The sequence below is a fragment of the Rhynchophorus ferrugineus genome, unplaced genomic scaffold (assembly GCF_030347505.1).
Source record: "Rhynchophorus ferrugineus isolate W39M unplaced genomic scaffold, kcgeb_rfMv2 rfM11, whole genome shotgun sequence".
In the NCBI taxonomy this organism is placed as follows: domain Eukaryota; kingdom Metazoa; phylum Arthropoda; class Insecta; order Coleoptera; family Curculionidae; genus Rhynchophorus; species Rhynchophorus ferrugineus.
In genome coordinates, this window is record NW_027472590.1 from 24,860,537 (window position 1) to 24,879,689 (window position 19,153).

The 19,153-nt window shown below is 33.9% G+C and overlaps 1 protein-coding gene across 3 annotated transcripts; it reads right to left on the reverse strand.

Moving 5' to 3' along the window:
- Nucleotides 1-887: 887 nt before the first annotated feature.
- Nucleotides 888-15,713, reverse strand: LOC143204841 (putative ATP-dependent RNA helicase DHX57). Of its 3 annotated transcripts, XM_076417708.1 has the most exons (13): nt 15,557-15,713; nt 15,327-15,441; nt 15,097-15,275; nt 13,971-15,044; nt 8,236-8,430; nt 7,828-8,177; nt 6,575-7,210; nt 2,770-3,092; nt 2,505-2,717; nt 2,276-2,449; nt 1,258-1,488; nt 1,042-1,198; nt 888-989 (listed from the first exon to the last, which is right to left on the reverse strand). In XM_076417708.1, exons 1-12 carry the CDS (start codon nt 15,622-15,624, stop codon nt 1,058-1,060), a joined length of 3,699 nt encoding a protein of 1,232 aa, XP_076273823.1. In that variant the 5' UTR covers nt 15,625-15,713; the 3' UTR covers nt 888-989; nt 1,042-1,057. The 3 variants fall into 3 exon arrangements, with proteins under 3 accessions (XP_076273823.1, XP_076273822.1, XP_076273825.1); XM_076417707.1 differs by having other exon boundaries at nt 888-1,198; XM_076417710.1 differs by lacking the exons at nt 15,097-15,275; nt 15,327-15,441; nt 15,557-15,713 and having other exon boundaries at nt 888-1,198; nt 13,971-14,596; nt 14,653-14,837.
- Between the last annotated feature and the right edge of the window lie 3,440 nt (nt 15,714-19,153).

Below are 19,153 nucleotides of genomic sequence, written 5' to 3' on the forward strand. Positions count from 1 at the left end.
AAAAAAAAGGTGTTGGTTTTATATTGCATGAGCACTTGACTATGAGAATGGCGTGTTTGCTCGCCGTTGACCAAAAACAAGGACGTGCATCTGCAATCGATTCATCTCTAGTGGCTGTAACATTAAGTAAAAATACTATCAGTAAATCACTTGGTAAGAAAATTAATAATTGCCGGTAATAACTTTAAAAGGCACCCAATAATAGAACAATCGCCAGTTCAGAACTGTGTGTATAATTGTAATTGAGATCATGTGACCCATGTCTGTTAAAGCAAATCAATATTATATTGATGGCAAACCTACTAAAACATTTTATGATGATAATTTGAAAATACAGATGCAAATGTATGTGACAGGACCTAATATGTACCTGGTATTATATTAAATTACCTTGTAAGATTTGGTTAAATAAAATGCACAAATTGCAACTGCAATTATTGTACTACTAAAGGTATATATTATATATTTTTATTAATTATATGTTTATAATTAAAAGTCCGATAAGTGTCTTTCAGATCACAACGTTAAAATATCTCCCCTTTTCATAAAGTATCCAAGATGATAATTCGCGCATGCACACAGTCGAAAAAGTTCAGTCTCGGCTTCAGACGCATCAGAGCATGATCAAACATATTCTCTGATGCAAGGCAATCGCCAGAACTCAACATAATAGAACCCTTGTAGGGGTTTTAGAATAGAGAGTAAGGTGCAAATTTCCACCTCCAACATCACTGAAGCAATTAGCGGATGTTTTGAATCTATCCGCGAATATTTCCAAATAGGCTCCAAAACTTCGTCGTCCAATCAGTTTTTCTATTAAAAAACATTTTTATGTATAAAACAAAAGTATAGACCTTTGTAATGTAAAACAAAAAATAAAACAAAACTTTAATAGAAACGTTTATTTAACAAAATATAAAGTCTCATTTGATTGATGGTGGTCTTGTAAAAATACTTTCGTTTCCTTTATAGATTGTTGCTCGACATCGCTATAAATAAAATATATTACTTTTATTTACAATAATATTAATAACAATTTACTAATTTAGTTAACGCGTTACGCGGATATCAAGTTTAATATCGTTCCTATGACACGTTCTCCGTGGTCGTTGTGAAGTAAATTAAGCAGCGGGTCCTTGATTTTCTCCTCCAGAAGGTTGCAGAGCTCGATTCTGATGAGCTTCACCAGTTCCGCCACCTAAAATGGGAGCTTACTCTTTACCACGCCCAAACCTAATGATGAAACGAATAACGTACCTTATGATCCTCGACTTGAAATACTATCCAACCGTTTTCCAAGCACAAAAAAGAACTTCCGTTTTGAACCGCTATTTCCAAGTCACCGCAGAACAAAACTAAAGGAATTATCGGGACCATTGTACAATCCCTGAAAAACACTTTACTAGTTCGCACCTTCTCCTGATAAACTAGGTAAGGACTGGGATAATTGGTAACTTTATAGTTTACCGAACTTGGATGTAGGAAGACCTAAAACAGGTAAAAATTATCAAGCGTTTTATAAAAATCTTAACGCGCTAACAGCAAATATATCCCTAAACTAGATAAATCATTCAGCAATAATCACTATTACCAGTTATATCCCAACTCTTCAAGAAATTGTTCTCAAAAGGCCTTAAAAGATTTGTTGAAGAACAACAGCTCATCTCAAGTCATCAGCCAAAAGGTGTTAAACAATTTATAGATGAATAGCACGCATCCCAAGTTATCAGTTTCTAAGTAGTTCAGTGTATTTGTTACCCTGTTCCCCATAGATGGGCCAGAAGATTTTTCAAGTCAACTTGATGTCGAATGCCACACCTTACCAGTAGTTTGAGATATATCGACGAATGCAGCCGAACAATTTTTTTTATAATTTATGATAAAAAAAAATGTGGCTGTGAAAAAAGGTGTTGAATTAATTGTAAAATGTCCAATTACTGCCTGTTGGAAATATAAATTGGGTGGATGCGCATATATGGTGAAGGCGCTTGTATATATAAATAAATATAAATATAACTGGTTGCATAAATAAAGTGGTTGCCTTGAAATATAAAATTGTATGAACGCTACAGCGCACCCAGACAGGATGAAGATCCCGCCATCTTGATTCATTCTGTGCACAAAATATAGAATTCCCAATATTTTGCTATTCTGTGTTGTGGCTTTAACCAAGTTGTTTGTATAATATATATAGAGAGCGACTCAGTTGGATCCAGTGTTTTAATTGCCCAAACACCTTCACTAAATCGATTCTATAAAATCGGTTCTAACATACCATTTCTTTCGGTGTAGCGAATTTTAGATCCTTCGGATCATGCTCTTTGATGACTGCCCCTGCTGAGCTTTGCATATATGTTTTGGGCGGAGTTAAAACTTTCACTATATTTGGATATAAGGCTGCACACAATATCGACGACAGCAGTCTCAGATTTTCTCCATTGACATTAAACTGAAACAAGAAACCGATAATATAACCACGAATAAAACTAAACATATCAACCTACGCCAATACTCGTTGTAATTTCTTCGACAATATCCTCACCCATGCGTCTCCTAACACCACTCAAATCAGCTGGAATAAATCCGATATTGACTAGAAGTTCCAAGAATTGATACTTGATGTCTGCTATAGTACACAGGGTCTTAAACGAGAGGTAGTTCTCGTTTGCAAAATTACGAGCACCAGCTAAGCTTTTCTTTTTAACTGTAAGGAATTTCTAAAAAAAAAGATAGTTATATCTACTGTGATTTTCTACAAAACTACCTTACGTTATAAGCCATCAAACACGTAATCTGATCGCTATGACCCGCAGAGAAAGTCAGCTTCTTTTTGTTGGCCATGATTCGCTTCTCAAACGGCGATACAAAAGGCGATTGGTAACTGAGACAGGCCGCCATCGTCAAGGCCGAATCGACGCAGCCGAAGATCGTTCCGTATAGCATTAGTTTTCCTATTCGAACATCGACGGGCAAGGCAGCCAAATGATGTCCAAGGGCCGTTAAGTTTTCCTCCTTGTCCATTGCACCGACACTGTGTAGTCGTTTCAGTGCTGTTGTTATACTCTCTTCTTCAGGACTCTCTATAAAGGAAGCTGAAAATATATGCATAACAAGATAAGATATCTAATAAGTAACATTGTTCAAGTTTCGTCGTCTTGCGATTAAAAAAGAATTGTATATTGAATGAATGATTGTTAAAAATAAACCTACAAGAACTGCTTTTCTACAATTGGAACAATAGAATAATGATAACAGGAACATACATCTGTGAATGCGATGTTTTGGCTGAAGTTTATTAAAAATAAAATAAGAAAACACTGCAATTCTACTTATAAGATGCATTGAAATGTAACATAAGGTAATCGATCCAGGTTTTTAAAATGTATATATTAGGGTTTTGCATGTATTCTGATCATTCTTCACTTTAAAAATGAATTTATTGAGAAACATAACTTTATCACATATTTCTGGCAGTATGACTATATCATAGTGAATGAACGATGTTGGTTTGTTCTTTTCCATTTTGAAACAGTGCCAGCCAGAATATGCTGATGAAGTGGTAATCAGAAGGCGCTAGTGGGTATTCCAGCTGTAGCAATGTATGCTTCACAGCCTTTGCAACACATGGCTAAGAGTTATTATGTAAGAGGATGACTTTGCGTTTATTGCTGATCTTTCTTGCAACAATACGTCATTCAGGTGGTTCAATTCACGTCGGTAAAAATCTGCAGTACAAATTTCATTTGGTTTTAGCAGCTGGTATACACTACACCTTACTGTTTTCAACATATGCGCAGCAAGGTTTTATGTCCATGATTCCACTTCATTGTCGATGTGGATGGCTTTCCTGGATCAACTTATAATATTTTTCGTTTTCGTTTTAATTTTAAAAGTTCTTTTAGGGTTTAAACTGAGTTTTCGTCTAATAAGTCTTGCAATTTGTTTTCTTTGATTTTCTTTTTCGGTGCTCCAGAACGTTCTTTGTCACTGACATCAAAATCGCCACTTTTAAATCGCTAAAACCAAAACCAATAATAGGGATATGGAGGAGCGACATCAGAGGTCCCAATTGGTCTTCTGGTAATGTTGATTTTGATTAAGTATGAGATCATTTATGGGTGACAGAGACTTTGAATTGCGACTAGGGTTGTCAGAATTGGAACTACCTACCTCGTGTTATGAGTGGATAAATGGAAGAACCTGACACTGACCATGTTTGTGAAACTCTTCCCAAACGGAATGTTGCTCATAATTCGGTATATACACGTATCTTATTCAGAGAAGCTTTCAGAGGAATAACTTTGCTGATTCTGTGGAGTATTGGAAGTAGCTTATTCTACACGCAATTGACTTTGAAGATGGCGTAGTGAACTTGAGCTGTATGTGGTTTTCTGGAACGAGGGAATGGGAGCATTCTTTATCTGGAGGCAGAACGCTCGGAGACGATGGAACAGAATAGCCTAAGAACTTGTACACTTGACCGTGTAATTGAATTGGAGGCAGTATATTTTGCCATGGGAAGGTCATTACAAACTATGTACAGGTTGAATAGAACTCCAGATGAGATATTTTTCTGGGAGAACATTGTATCATGGACCTATCTTCCAGAAAGGAGAAATGAGGGACACTTGGTCACCGGGCAAACCTAGTTTTTTGGCTTCGAATGCCATGCCAGACTTGTTCGAAAGTCTACAAGACGACTAGGTAAGATGGCCCCAACTCAGCGACCTTAGCGGAGGGCCTGGTAGATAGTGGCAGCGACTTTTGTTTCATTATTTTACTTAGATTAGAACTGTGTTATATGTCAAAGACAAAATAAACTAAAACCATAGAGTATATATAGAGGTTTTACTTAAATAAATGTTCTGGGACCACTTTTTTTACTACTTTATTGGAATTGGCCTACAAAGGCATTTGATTAGCTGATTTCTATAACGCGATTGTTTGTTTTAATTTGTTTACGCCATTTTTGCGTGTATGACATAAAATACAATGAGCATTTTTTGTGTCTTAAATATAATCACTGCTATATGATTATAACCAATGAAATTCAGCGAAATGACGTTCTCAACACCTCCCTGCTGAAACCACGCAAAACAATTCTGAAATTATTTGTAGTAAGTTAACACTCTAGATATTACTCTATGATTAAAACTCAGAGTTGATGCGGCAATTGCGACGTTTTAACGTCCTAAATTGATATAGGGTATGTTCACTGGTTCTTTTGATAGTTCTTTTGAATTTAGGCAATTATATTGTTGGTTAGCCGGTAATAACTAACATGTCAATTGAAAAGTCCCCGGCCTGACACATAGATGGCGTTGCTAGAATTAAATCCATATGTTTTTTAGTTAGCCCTAACCCTCAAAAGATGCGTGTATAAATTTGACTGTTTCCGGATCATTAGTTTGTGAATTATAGCATTTTGAGTGAAACAACTTCTCTTATTGTGAAAAAAAAATGGATAAAAAGGAATTTCGCGTGTTGATAAAATATTGCTTTTTGAAGGGAAAAAATGCTGTTGAAGCAAAACCTTGGCTTGATGTCGAGTTTCCGGACACCACCCCAGGAAAAGTTACCCCGCTAAGTTTAGACGTGATGAAATGAGCACCGAAGACGGTAAACACAGTGGACGCCCAAAAGAGGTTGTTAGCGACGAAAATATTTAAAAAATCAACAAAATGATTTTAAATGGCCGTAAATCGAAATTGAATGAAATAGCAGACACTCTAAAGATATCAGCTGAACATGTACATCATATCATTTACGAATATTTGGGTATGAGAAAGCTCTGTGTAAAGTGGGTGCCGCGCGAGGTCACTTTTGACCAAAAACAACAACGAGTTGATGATTCGGAGCAGTGTTTGAAGATGATGAAGCGTAATAAATCCGAGTTTTTGCATCGATATGTGACAATGGGTGAAACATGGCTCCATCATTTCACTCCGAAGTCCAATCGACAGTCACCCGAGCGGACTGCACACAATGAACCCGCTCCAAAACGTGGGAAAACGCAACAGTCGGCTGGCAAGGTTATGGCGTCTGTATTTTGGAATGCGCATGGAATAATTTTCAATGACTACCTTGAAAACGGAAGGATCATCAACAGCGACTATTACATAGCGTTATTGGACCGTTTGAAAAACGAAATGGCCGAAAAACGGCCACATTTGAAGAAAAGGAAAGTGTTGCTTCACCAAGACAATGCACCGTGTCACAAGTCAGTGAAAACAAAAATCCATGAATTGGACTTCGAATTGCTTCCCCATCCACCGTATTCTCCAGATCTTGCCCCATTTTCGTCGAATAAAGAGGTGATCGCCGAAACTGAGGCCTATTTTGAAGCAAAGGTCAAATCGTACTACAAAAATTGTATCGAAAAGTTGGAGGGTCGCTATAATCAGTGTATCGCCCTTGAAAGGAATTATGTTGAATAAAAAAAGCTAACTTTGCCAAAAAAATGTATTTTACTAGGGTAGGCCGGGGACTTTTCAATTGACCTATTAGTAACAATAACAATGTAATAAATAATTTTAAAAAAATAGGTAAAAACATTAACACATAAAATACTTACATAACACCTTAACTACACCCCTGTCTTCGAAAGCGGGCAAAATTTTTATATTAAGTATGAGTTGCTCCAGAGGGACTCTTAAGATTTCCGGTATGGGTTGATGAAGGAAATGATGCTTGAATCTGTGACGGGTGTACAAGTGAACACACACGCCCGACATTACACGACCCGCTCTACCCTTTCTCTGCAACGCATTTGCTTGTGTCACCCACACCGTCTCCAAGCTCTCCATGTTCCTGTTCGTGTCGAAGTGTTTCTCTTTCATCTTGCCCCCGTCGATGACGAACACGCAGTCGTCTATCGTCACCGACGTCTCCGCCAAGTTGGTCGACAGAACGATCTTCCTCTGGCCGTCGGTCTTACGGAAGATGGCCGATTGCTCCTCGCTAGTTAACGAGGAATGGAGAGGGAGGATGAGGTATTTCCCTCTCCGGCGACCGAACTCTTCGTGCACCACCAGCTGATCAAAAAGTGATGTAATTTCGGCGATACCGGGTAGAAATACTAAAATTGTACCTTCTCTCGGGTAGTTATGGTCGCCTTCTACGACCCACAATAACACCGATTCGATCAGATCGTTGTTGATCTTATCTGGATCCATAAAGAACATGTTTTTACATGTTCTTAAACTAAAACCTAAAAGAGAATAATATTATGTTATATATTAGCGGTGTCGCTAATACCGGTTTGGGGAAAAAGTAACTTCGTTCTCTCCTAAATTTTATACAAACTCACTCAGTGATACACCAGGTGCACCGGAAAGTCTTTACCAGTTTTTACCATTCGATAACAAATAATCAATTTGAACCATGCATTTATCGAAAAACGCCCCGAATAGGCCCGAAGACACGGTAAAGTGATTTTACAGCAAATCCCGCCAAGAAAACGATGAAAGCATTTGGTTGGGACATATTGCAACCGTCGTACTCTCCAGACCTTGCCCCGTCCAAGTATAAACTTTCCGCATCAATGGGACATACGCTTGAAAGCAGAACACCAATTTTGAAGAAGTTAGGATGGCTCGATGAATGGTTTTGATCGAAGGACAAACAGTTTTTTTGCGATAATATCCATAAATTGCCTGAAAAATTGACAAGATGTATAGAATCTATATTTTTAAAAAATATTTTTTTAATTTTCTTGAAAATTATTAAGAAAACGGTAATGACTTTCCGGTACACCTGATAAATATTACTAGATGTATACAAGCCATTTAATTACTTTTTCCCCAACCTTGTACATCCCTAGCTTACCCTCATATCGGGCAACAAACTGTTGTATGCTCAAATTCTCGTCTTTGATGTTATCCCTGGGTTTAGGAACACCCACATCCTGCGTAGCCATGATCATTTCAATATACTGAGAGTCGCTTTTGATTTTTCGACAATACTCGGATCCGTGCTCCAACACATAGCCGGTTTCCTCCAGAATATCTTCCAGAAAATACTGTTCGACAGGAAACGTCCTTCCCGGTATATCGATGACGGGAATCCCTCCGAAATACGAAGAGAACAGGCTGGCGTTCAGAGTAGCGCTCATCAAGATTATTTTCAAGTCAGGGCGTAGTGGTAACAGTTCTTTCAATATCAAGAGCAAAAAATCGCTGAAATATTCGAAAAATTGTACATCCGACAACATCGCGAGACATTGGCGTAACGTACCTTTCCTCGCTTCGTTCGTGAACTTCGTCGACTATAACGTGAGTGACGTTGGATAAAACTGGGTCGCTTTCCAAACGCCGTAATAATATACCCGTGGTACAAAACGTCAATCTTGTGCTGGACGAAATTTTACTCTCCAATCGGATTTGGTAACCCACCGTAGCACCAATTTTCTCAGCTCTCTCATCCGCTACCCTTGAATGAATATAAAGCTAATTGATATTTTGTAATTTCAGCAATAATTAATTAATTAGTTTAAATAAAAATATTTGTATTCCAACCACCCGTAACCATGTTCGGACGGTGTGTCTCCCTCCTGCTACAAATATAAACGTTGCCGAGAACGACGATTAGGAAGGCCAACTCCGTACATTCTCAAGTGCCTCCGAATTATCTTCTAGACCATCTAGTTACTCCTAAAATACTCACGCAAATGATCAGCAACATTCGAAACAAGAAGGCCCCGGGTTTCGATAATATTTCGATAGCCCAACTAAAAAAAACTACTTCCCTACAAGCAGCTCGCCGAACTAACTTATCATCAACACCATTCTGAGGCTGCAACACTTCCCATCGACATGGAAACATGCATTCATCGCAGTTATCCCCAAAAAAAGGAGCTAAGTCATCACCTTCTGACTACAAACCTATCAGCCTACTAAGTTCCACTTCCAAACTTGCAGAAAGAGCAATTCTTTGTGATCTTAATGATTTTACGAAGACAAACAAAATCATTACAGATGAGCAATTCGGGTTCCGCGCCAAACACTCAACCGTTCATCAAGCCCATCGGCTGGCCGCAAAAATCAACTGTGCTTTTAACCGACGTGAAAGACTTGGAGCGATCTTCTTGGGCCTAACCAAAGCCATTGACAAGGTTTGGCACGAAGTGGCTTAGTGGCGAAATGCATCCGATTAGGTCTACCTGGTGACCTAACAGCTCTTATCAAATCATTTCTGTCAGGACGATCGTTCCAGGTAAATATTAAAGATATTGTCTCTAGCCGGAAAACCATCGACGCAGGAGTTCCACAAGGCACTTGCTTTATTTAATTTTTTTTTTTCAGATATCCCTAGGAGACCACAAGTTGAGGCAGCTTTTACGCAGACGACACTGCTTACTTCTTCAAGAGTAGCACCGCACATCCAAAGCTGACTCCAAAAACAACTCGATAAGACGGTCCAGTGGTTACATTTCTGGCGGTTGCAGGTCAACCCACAGAAAACTCAGACCATCTTCCACAAGAAGCGTTTGGCACCGAGCATTTCGCGTCTTAAAATCGAGAACGCCGAAATTCCATGGTCAGAAGAAGCCACCTGTCTCGGTCTTGTATTCGATCGCAAGTTTAGGTGGAACTCCCAGCTTCAAAGGTCCCTCCAGAAAAGTCAAGGTATTGTCAATTTGTTGTTCCCGCTCATCAACTGGGAACAGACTTCTCTCAATAAAATCTCTCCTGTACAAGATGCTGGTTCGATCAGTCGTTCTATCACGGCTTCAGTGTATATCTAGCCAGGTGGAACATCTTCCAGTCTTTCGAAACAAAATTCTCAGGAGAATAATCAATACCCCCTGGTTCGTCAGGAATAATCAAATTCATAGAGAAACAGACGTCCCCCAAGGTCACGATTTTATAACCGAGCTCTACTCGAGATATTTCTCCACTCTTCGTCTCTCGGGCAATAGATATTAGGCAATAGGTATTACCGAGCTGGCCGATATTTTAAGCAAATTTTCAGGCCAAAAAAACGTACGGTGTGTATGAGATAATATAATCTATAGCGCAGAAATGGTTTTTAAAAGTAAACAATGATAAACTTAACGGAATATCTTATGAGCTACTACTTCTTTGTATTTCAGACCAGATAATTATGCGCCCAGATGTCGAAGCATTGAGCATTGCTTAACCAAGATGCAATTGCTAATTGTAATTTAAATAGCAAGTCTTTCAATAAGCCTATATCAATCATTGAATGGAAATGCAATAATAAATTAACTACAAATTCAAAATTGGAATTAGCAGTTGTTCAGCTTACATTAGCTTCTTCAAGAAGAATTAGAAGTAGAAATTTTTTGCAAGGAAGTAAATTGCGAGGACTAAAAACTGAACATTATATAACACGTATTTTTCCGCAGATTCTTCTGAAACAAATTTCAGTTGAACTCATTGACAGTACAACACTAAAGAGACTAAGAAATAAGTGTGTTTATGGTAATATTGCAAACAGAATTTCCAATCTTTTGTTATTCTGCCATTTTTATTAGGTTATACTATTTAATGGTATCATTAACCCATTTTAATTCGTTTGTGTGAAACTACATCTAGATTCGTACATCATACAACTACATCCTTTTGAGCCAAGCATTATAATAAGCAAAATAATAATTAGATAGTAAAAAAACGGATGATGGATGAAAATAATCAAAACTATTTCAAAATGTTGCATGACTACATATGTATATGAATAGCGGCGAATTATATACATGTAAGAAACACATAAAACAAAAAAAGTTTAGAAATTAAATTCAAATATGAATTTCACCTCAGCATTTTAAAATATAATTTTAAATATATTTTCCAAACATTACTTTTTCTTAGTACTTACAAAAATGTATTGTACTGTGTTATAATATTTAAGACAATATTAATATACGATTAAAAAATAAGTTGGTTTACAACGTTTACCGGTTTATAACCTCTAATTATTATCACTAATTTTTTAAAGACTTTTTCAGATATTTGACAACATGGTCCACTAGTACCAATTCAAATGGAATTTAATAGACTGGTTATTGTATGTGATTACATGTTTCGACACATCAGACAACGTTTTATCTCTTTCTAATTAAGATAAAATGAGAAGGAAAAATCCGCTCTGGGTTTAAAACAAACTTTACAAACTACATTCGGCAACATCTATGACAGGCATTGGCTTTTTTATCGGACTGGTTATGTGACTCTTAATTTAATGAAGAGAACTTTTAAAAGGGTCTTGTATAATAAAATAATACTCAGGTCACTCAATAAATATTAGACCTGACATATATATTCCTACCAATAAAACATCCAATGCACATCATCAATGAATCAAATTCTGTTTATAAAATCGTAAAATCTATTTTAAACTCAGAGCATTTTTCTTTTTCATTTTACTAATTATCATCACTGCAGTTCAAAGGTGAGAGAATGAAGTCTGATGCGTCCGAACATGGAACTAAATCGGTCTATAAAATTCGATTTGTGTTTGTGCTGGTAGACACCGTTGCCATATGTCAGTATAAATATAATAAAACAACTCTAACCTACAAATTATTGTGGTTATTTAATTAAGCGTAGTTTAGGTACTTCAATAAATATACATTAGATGTACTATAATATTAAAGTAAATTATATTTTATAATGTAATTTTTATTTCATTATTTTATTTGCATTAGTATATTGTTCAATCAAAAAAATAACGAGAACTTAAATTTTGAGCGGCAACGTTGCATTGTAAATTTTGACGTGAATTGTCTGTTTTATTGGAAGGACCACCTAACAACCTACGAGCCCTAATTTTCAAGAGACACTGGACTACATTTTAGAACAATGAACAATATGATGTTTCTTTTAAAAAGACCCGTAATTTTAGTGAAACACCTTTTATATTCAAAACAATTTCGTTCATTGCCTGAGGTAAAAAAGAAAAAAGGATTAATAGTGAGTACTGCATGACGTCATTGAATCGATTGACTTAAGAAATAAAGAAAGAACAACCTCAACCCCCCAAAAAAATTATAGCAAGATAGTGTCACGATATTAGCTTTTCCACTTACCATATAGTGCAGATCTGATTTCCAGTGACTACTGTTTGTTGCAGACCTCAAAATTATTCTCCTTTAATAAGTGTTTGCCGAAGCTGAACCTTATTTCAATTTCAATAAATAAATCATTCTACATTTGGAGTAAATAATTAAATTTCACAAAAAAAACCAGCAGTAACTAAAAGTGAATTTAGTGTTACAGTAGAAACTTGAAGGTATTGTTAGTATTCATCTCCAATAAAAGAAAGTTAATTTATTGTAATTTGTCCAATCTAATTATGAAGATATACAATATTTGGCCTGTTAGATAAAAAGATAATCTGGGAATAATAAAATTGGCAAATATTTTAACATCTGCGGTGCGGTAGCCGCTGTATGATCGTGACTGTACCAATAGTGACTAGTTTTTTGTTAGTGCATTTTAAATAATGTCAAAAAATGGCGAATACAGGTAATAGTTAAGATAGTTAATTAATTTCACGTATTTTTTTGTTTAGTAAATAATATGTAAAAGCTTATTCGCATTTTCGCTATTCTTGGCTTTGCCATTAATATTTTACAGATAATTAAATCCTGAGGCTCTTAAAAATCAAAACACTGTCCGTCTGACGACGTTTTGGCGATAAATCAGAAAGCGTGGGCTACAAATATTGCTTTTGTATATTTAAAACCGTTTTACTTTGGATAATACACCAGGGTCAAATTTGTGAAGCGATATTTTTACCACCCAACTTCACAACTTTCGGCCAAGAAATAATTCAGACCTTGTTAGAAAACAAGCGTTGCTGAACCTTCTTCTTCTTCAAATTATTACAATTATGCTGATGCAATTCAAAAACATTATAAATGGATGCCGAAAAAATACAAACCGACTTGAAAAATCACTCAGTAGACGAACTTTATAGAGATGTACGATATATTTTATTCTTATCGATATTTCGATCACATAGCTCACAATCGAAAAACACTAGTTTCTATATTCATAACATACTTCCTAGGATATTTTTATAATAAATTCAAAGACATCGTTCTTACTTATCTAATTACTTAATATCAAATAAATAATGTAAAATTTAAGGTTAATCTAAAATATAAATACAATATTTAAGCATATGCATATGTTGGGACCAGCTCTTGCGATTATAATTGAAGATAGTAGGGCAATCTCCCAAATTTTGAAAACCTTATATTACAGTGCACAGTGTTGCCAGACTATGAATTATAATTATATATGGGGAATAGAGAATTCGTATAATATATAAAAACATACATGAACGTCGAACTCTTCAGCATCTAAAGGGATTTAACAACACGACCTTTCCAAGCGGGTAGCCAAGATAACGTGTTGAAAATTAATTCAACCAACCTATAGAGAACTATGAACCTACTACCAACAACAAAACATCTTAGTTTTCACCTACGATCAACATCATAGAGTGGCCTGTCTCACAAAAACCGATGCCGGACAGACACAGATCATTCTAGTGTCAAACTTTAAAATATAATATTGACAAATCATCGAAAATCAATTAAACCTGCTGTTAAAACGAAAACAAATGAACAAAAATAACTAAGGTTATGATCTATCAACATTAATGAATTGGCAGAATATATATAAAAAGAGTTATATAAAGGAAATATTTCAGCAAACTGGGAATGTCCGTTACAAAAATAAGTGAAGTCTTATACATACATTGATAAAGAACGTTGAATGATGGGGGGGGGGTTAAGACAGAGGATTCTTGTCTGTCAATTAATTATTATCATTCCATTTCTGTTATTAGTTATTATTTGGTATTACCTTGTATGAATTTATATATTTTTAATTGTATTTATTTACGTGAATAAATACAATTAAAAATATAGAAAAATTAGTCTTCACTATCTAGCATGTATAAAAAAAAAAGAAAAACAAATGAAAGTTCCGAATTACCTTTCTGCTACCCCAATGGCCGATATCCTTCTTGGTTGGGTACAAACAATCTCCACATGTTCATTCTGGTAATTAGTAATCCAGTCGTCAAATATAAACTGTGGTACTTGGGTACTTTTACCACAACCAGTTTCACCACTTATCACAACCACCTGTTGACTTTTAATGGAATTTAAAATATCGTTTTTCAAGGCCCAAGCAGGCAAGTTTTTCCTCACACTTAACATTTTTTTATACCTAGGATTTGTTAGTTTCAAATTAAAATCCTTGACAATTTTCTCATCCTCCTTGATCAGTCCGTCATAACTCAGCGATTTTTTGTTGTTCTTGTTGGTTACACCTTTTTTATAGTGAGTGGGTCTGTTTGTTTTGTGTTCGATAATTTTTTCTGTAGCAAACAGTTTTTGTCTGGGATCCAAGAAATCCATCTCTGTCTTCAAGTATTCCCTCATTGCTTCCTCATTTCTCAATAACTCTGTTACAGAATAAACACATGGTATACCATCTTCAGCTAAAACCACAGCCTCCTCATACAGTTTTTTACAAATGTGAAGTTCCATTAAAGGAGGCAGACAAGCATTAGATTTTAAAAAAACCAACGGTGGCTCATATGGATATTTGGAATCCTTTGGAAAGCGAAATTCTAGATTAAAATGAGGTGAAAATGAATTATTCGATTCACCTTCACTTTCTTCCAGTTCATGTGAAAACCTACACTTGTTTCCATATTTGCATGGGACACCCCTCAAAATGTTCCGACATTTTTCAACTTTTTTTTTAGATGATCTATACTCATTTTTATTTTGGGGATGAAATAATTTATAAAGATAATCTATTTCCTGAGTAATAATCCACACATTCTCAGTTGGTTCACTAAATGCATTTTCATATATAGATTCAAGTGAACTTTTTTCATCAGCATGCAAGTCCACCAAGTCAATATCTGACAAATCATGTTCTATCTCCTTTTTCTTTATTTTCATATATTTAACATACAATAACAATAAAGCGTCTTCTATGGATTCTTGGCAGTACTCAAAAGCTTCAATACAATGGTTTTCATGAAAACCATAACTAAAATTTAAACAATGACATATAAATAATTATTATACAAGCTAACTATTACCTTTTAAGTCTCATAACACCAAAAGATTTTAACAAATCAGCTACATTGTCACAATTTTCTCGAATTTGGGAATAATCACAGCCTCCCCTAACAAGTAAATTACCTTGTCCAACCCAATAGCGTTTCAAAACATCTGTTTTTGTATTTTCATAGTCCAGAATACTTTTAAGTTTAAAATCCTAAACAATCAACAGATAGAAAAACTCACTAAATAAACCCTTTTCTTTTACCTCTCCGTGAATATACTTCAGGGTATCTAAGACTTGCTGTTGAGCTACTTCAGGAAGAGTTAAAAGCTGTAAATCCTGTTTCAATATTTCCTTTTTTGGTACAACAGGTTTAATCCTGAAAATAACACTTTCTTATTAGGGTAATAATGTTTTAATTATAAATATAATGTTGCACAATCTTTGACAAATTAATTTTAATAGAAATATTTTTACAAAAATTCAAAACTTACGCGACTTTGGCATCAACGACTTCTCGTAACAAGAAATCAGCAGCATTTATAGCAGCTTCACTATCCATATTTAACTAATTAGACGTATACAACAATACTTTAAAAGAAAGTAATATATTATTTTTTAAATAAGGTTAGGTTAGGTTATGTACTCATTAACTTGTTGCAAAAAATTTGATACAGAGTGCAAATTTCTTAGCACATTAAAATTTAGACTTATAATCAAATAATTCCTCAGATATCATTTTTAATCTAAATGAATCTAAATTTTCAATTATTACTTATATTTAAATAAGACATGCGTGTATTACTGGTTAGCTATATTAGAACTTTTTAATCTTTACCATTTTAGAATATGAGATTATATTAAAAGTTTTTTAATTGACTGCCAGAACGACATAAGACAAATTTAAATTTACATAACATGATGAATAGCCATATCAAAATTGTTGGGTTATAGTTATTGCATGAAGAATTGAATATGAATGAACAAAAGTAAGAATTGTTATATGGTGAATGAGGTATCTTGGTAAATATTATCCAAAAACAATTTTCAAATATTTTTAAATAAAGTATTAAATCATTTCATAACCAAGGAGATTTCAGAATATTTTTGTTACTTTCAGTTAAAAATTATTTTAAAGAACATTCTTACTTTAGGTATATAGGATGTTCTATTACATTACACAAGTAATTTAATTTCAGTACTATGAATATTATAGACTAAATGGTGAAGGAAAATAGTGGTTTCTTATATCAGATTTAAACCAATAATTTTTTTCATTTATTCTGGGGTTTTATGAACTGTATCATTATTGTGCAGAATAAAATATATATCGAACATTTATCGAACAATCATATGAAGTTAGATAATTAAAGCAAATAATGAATAAAACTTTATATAACTAGGTATTTATGTAGTGTATTTCAAAAACTAAATATAATAATATGAGAAATTATAGTGTAAGAACGAATTTTGAGAACATCTCTATCTTATATTATAATTGTAAATCAAAAGTTATAATATTAACTAAATATCGAAAATATACTCTATAGTGTTAGAACCGATTTTGTAGAATCGATTTGGTGAAGGTGTTTGGGCAATTAAAAGACTGGATTGAACTGAGTCACTCTCTATTTATTTCGACAAACATATCGGTCAAAGCCCCAACACAGAATGAATCAAGATGGCGGGATCTTCATCCTGCCCGGATGGCATTAGTGCGAGCATGCGCCGTAGCGTTTATTATAATTTACAGGAAACTACTTTAATATCAACTATGTCATATATACACCGATAGAGGGCGTTAGATGTAGGCGCATCCACCCAATTATTTATATATCCAACACTCGGCCATCCTGACTTCGCAGCGTCCTCGCAAGGCTTCACTCCAGCTGCTCTTGAACATTGTAGTTGGTGGCTTTGGTCTTTCTATAATGGAAACATAGTCTTTACTACATGGTCTATTAAAATGTCTTACCTGGATGATTTTTTTCCTTCATTGCTTCATTTTATAGCTTCCATGCAGTTTGTTTTATAACTTCTGTGAAGTCAATTTTATACTTTTTGGCTGAACTGCAGATGCCTTCGGTGAGGTTCAACTGCTAGCCTCCATTTTAACTTCTCTGAATGGCCTGGTGCATTACGTTCTTCTTCTTCTACTTTCTAACGAACCTTATAATTTATATCCTTTTGCGTTTGATATTTAGAATTTTACATCCAATAATAGTCTAAACTATTTACTTGAAATAATTACTTTGCCAATTTACACACTGTTTAATAACTTTGCACCTTTATATTCTCAAGTTCTACGTTGATCCCCAAAATTTCTTGCTTCGTTTTTTTGTTTTCCAACTAAATTTATTTTAATTGCATTTACTGCAATATTTTATAACATTTTGAAACTTTATAACCAATGAAACTATCCAACAACTACAATATTATCTTTTTCAATGTTCACCTCAACTGAACAATCAAACTCATGTTTGCTGTATACTTATTATTTACTTTACCCAACTATAAACTGTTTATACTTATTGTTGTTCTGCAAACCTTTGTTGTATTTTCTTTCACACTATTCTTACCCATGTATTTCATTACTTGATTTCTATTTTGATCATTTATTGCCTTTTAACTAAATTGTATATATCTGCCTATTTACTGGTCTGATTTCATATGACTATTGTTCTTCATCACTATGTTCTTAATAGATTTATTTTATATTCCATGTATTCATTAAAACACATACATTCTTGTATTTGCGTTTAAAAGTTAATTTATTCTCTGATTAGTTGCTGCCTTTTAACAAAAGTTTTGTAAGTTATTGTTATGTTGCCTTTATTTTAATCATAAATGTTACAGAATCATATTGAATGTATGTATCCACTACAAGTTTTAAATTTACAATTCCAAAATTTTAACGTATTTCCCTAGTGTAAGCGTTTACCTATATTTATATCCATGTCTAGAGAATTATTGACGAAAGTAGGTGATTTCTTGAACAGAAAAGTTGTTAATTCAGGTTAAAATCATGCATCAGATCTTTCAAAGTTACAACCTCTAAATTGATAATAATCTCAAGCCATATCTAAATACAAAATTCATGCAACTACAATTAGAACATTCATTAGATTTAAGAAGGTTGTTCTGCTATCTTTTTTTTTTTTTTAATGTTAATTATAATATTCCATTCCAGGAAATCACCAACATTAAAAGAATTTGGATTAGCGTGCATTAGATGAAACCCAAATTTTTAAAAAGTTTTTGTTTCGTTGACTTCTCAATTATTTAACTAATTTATAGATAACTTGGCAAACGAAATGTGAGTATTTTTCTTTAAAGAAATATTTTATTTTAATCATTTGCTATTTTATATATTTGTAACAATTAAAACAAACAAATTTGTAGTAATTATAAACTATACTATTGCTGTATTTTCAATATCAATAGTCCTATTCAAGATTATTACTAAATTAGACTACCCTTTTGATTTTATTCCCAAAGTATTTTAAATTTTCTGGACTAAACTATCTATTTGAAGGCTTTATTTGTATCCATTTATTCAAACACATTGATATGATCAGCTGTCAACCCTAATTTTGAATTAAAATTAATCAACTTCAAAATATTGTCAAGAATTTTTATTACAGCAGCAGAATTTTTATTATAATCTTGCAATTTATAACATTTCTTTCGTCTGAGGGTTAAAATCTGTTTTTTGAATGTTTATTTTAAAATTCTGAATGTATTATACTAATTAAAATTATGATATTACCCAAAAAATTCATAGTGTTTATAGGAAATATTGTCATTATGCTGCAATTGAGCTTCCATTAATTAAATTTAAACAAAATGAAATTTACATTTAACTTGAAATATAGCAACATTATTACTTAACATAATTTATCCTATAACTTTATTACCTAATTTTGCTGAAATTATTTAGCGACCAATCAGATTATCCTATTAATTATGTATTTTAATGAATTATGTTTGTATTAAAATTGAATTGTCATAATTGGTATATTTGTTGATTGCAAATTATTTAAATCTTGTTTGAAATTAATAAAATCTATTGTTTCTAATTTTAACATGGA

Bases quoted from the DNA above. Each gene is read 5' to 3' on its own strand.
- LOC143204841 (XM_076417708.1), bottom strand. From the start codon at position 15,624: ATGGATAGTGAAGCTGCTATAAATGCTGCTGATTTCTTGTTACGAGAA. The intron at 15,276-15,326 runs GTAAAAGAAAAG...TTGATTGTTTAG, and splicing joins TGAAGTATATTCACGGAGAG to GATTTTAAACTTAAAAGTAT. The intron at 2,450-2,504 runs GTAGGTTGATAT...TTCTTGTTTCAG, and splicing joins AAATTACAACGAGTATTGGC to TTTAATGTCAATGGAGAAAA.